This window comes from Austrofundulus limnaeus, unplaced genomic scaffold (genome assembly GCF_001266775.1).
Source record: "Austrofundulus limnaeus strain Quisiro unplaced genomic scaffold, Austrofundulus_limnaeus-1.0 Scaffold247, whole genome shotgun sequence".
NCBI classification, from domain to species: domain Eukaryota; kingdom Metazoa; phylum Chordata; class Actinopteri; order Cyprinodontiformes; family Rivulidae; genus Austrofundulus; species Austrofundulus limnaeus.
In genome coordinates this window covers 234,379-235,776 of record NW_013952649.1, presented here as the reverse complement: position 1 = coordinate 235,776, position 1,398 = coordinate 234,379, and the positions used below count along the sequence as shown (strand labels likewise).

The 1,398-nt window shown below is 35.2% G+C and overlaps 1 protein-coding gene across 1 annotated transcript in view; it reads left to right on the top strand.

Annotated features, from left to right (window-relative positions):
- Positions 1 to 491: 491 nt before the first annotated feature.
- Positions 492 to 1,398, top strand: part of mpped1 (metallophosphoesterase domain containing 1) — a gene marked incomplete at its 5' end in the record, with an annotated part of 7,925 nt that continues 7,018 nt past the window's right edge. Inside the window, 1 exon segment of the mRNA XM_014020289.1 lies at positions 492 to 605. Coding sequence (XP_013875743.1) covers positions 492 to 605 — 114 coding nt within the window.

Genomic DNA, 1,398 nt, shown 5'->3' with positions numbered 1-1,398 from the left:
ATTTTACTGCAACAGATTAGAACATGAAAATGAGTTTTTTACGCTGCAAAAACAGCATAAAAGCTGAACAGGTTTGCTGAAATTTGCTAAAGAAGCTCAAACTACATTGTTGAACTTTTCAATGCTAAAATGAGGAAAATACAAGCTAAAATAAAAACAACTGCTAAAATTAAATGCAGAACAGTTGCTTTAAATTACAACACATATGCTAAAAAAATTTCAAAATAAGCAGCTAAATTTGCTAAATATTATCTAAAAGAAGCAGAATGGTAGACAAAATTTCAATGAATCATGTGCGTCTGAATTGAGGAGGGATGAAACGATCAGGGGAAAAAGTTATTCATTACAGTTAGGTTTCTGTATGTGTAAGGAAAAGTAGATGGTTAGTTGTTTGTGTGCACACACTCACAAACACACACCAGTAACTTCTTTGCCTGATGGGCTCTTCTGCCTCGAGCTGCCTGGGTCTGATTGTGTCTCGTTGTGTGCAGGTTTTCTGGACTGGGTTCCAAAGAAGATGCAGCGTGTTGGCTGCATGGAGCTGCTGAACACGGTGCAGAGGAGAGTCCAGCCCAAACTCCACGTGTTCGGACATATTCATGAAGGTAAGAGTGAAAATCCAACAACCTGTTCAGAATGGTTACTCTCCCAGTAAGGGCAAGTTTTCATATTTTTTAACAATCCAGTTAAAGAAAGTGATTAAGTGGTTAAAGAGATCTATGATTAGTTGCAACATTAGACTTTATTTGATAAACATATATTTTAACTGTAAAATAAAGACTAAAAATACGTGGGCTGTTTAGTTTTGTAAATTTCTAAAAAATATATTTTAACACAGATGGAGCCATTTTATTCACACACAAAGCATTCTGGGTAAATGATGACGTGGATAGGTCCTCGGTGTAAGCGAGCTATATCCACCCTGAAGGTTAATCTTGGACAATATCTGATGATCGACTCTTTTAAATGAAACCAGAGAGCGTTGACAGAGAGGAGAAGGTAGAAATGACTCAGCCTGTAACTGAAAATATAGATGGAGGACGTCATCATTTACCCAGAATGCTTTGTGTGTAAATAAAATGGCTCCATCCATGTTGAAACATATTTTTAAAAATTATAAAAACTAAACAGCCTACAGCATTTTTACAGTCTTTATTTTGCAGTTAAAATATATGTTTATCTAATAAAGTCTAATGTTACAACTAATCTGGGATCCCTTTAAAATAAACAGATTAAAAAAATCTTTTGCAGATTTTCCTCATATCTCTAGGCTGAGAAGCTGCAAAATACCTATATTTACCATTTTTATCTTTTAATGTATGCTTGCATCCCTAAACAGTCTCTATCTATGTAAAGAGCCACACATGCACCGTGTTTCATAAAGCTGAAGGCAAAAAC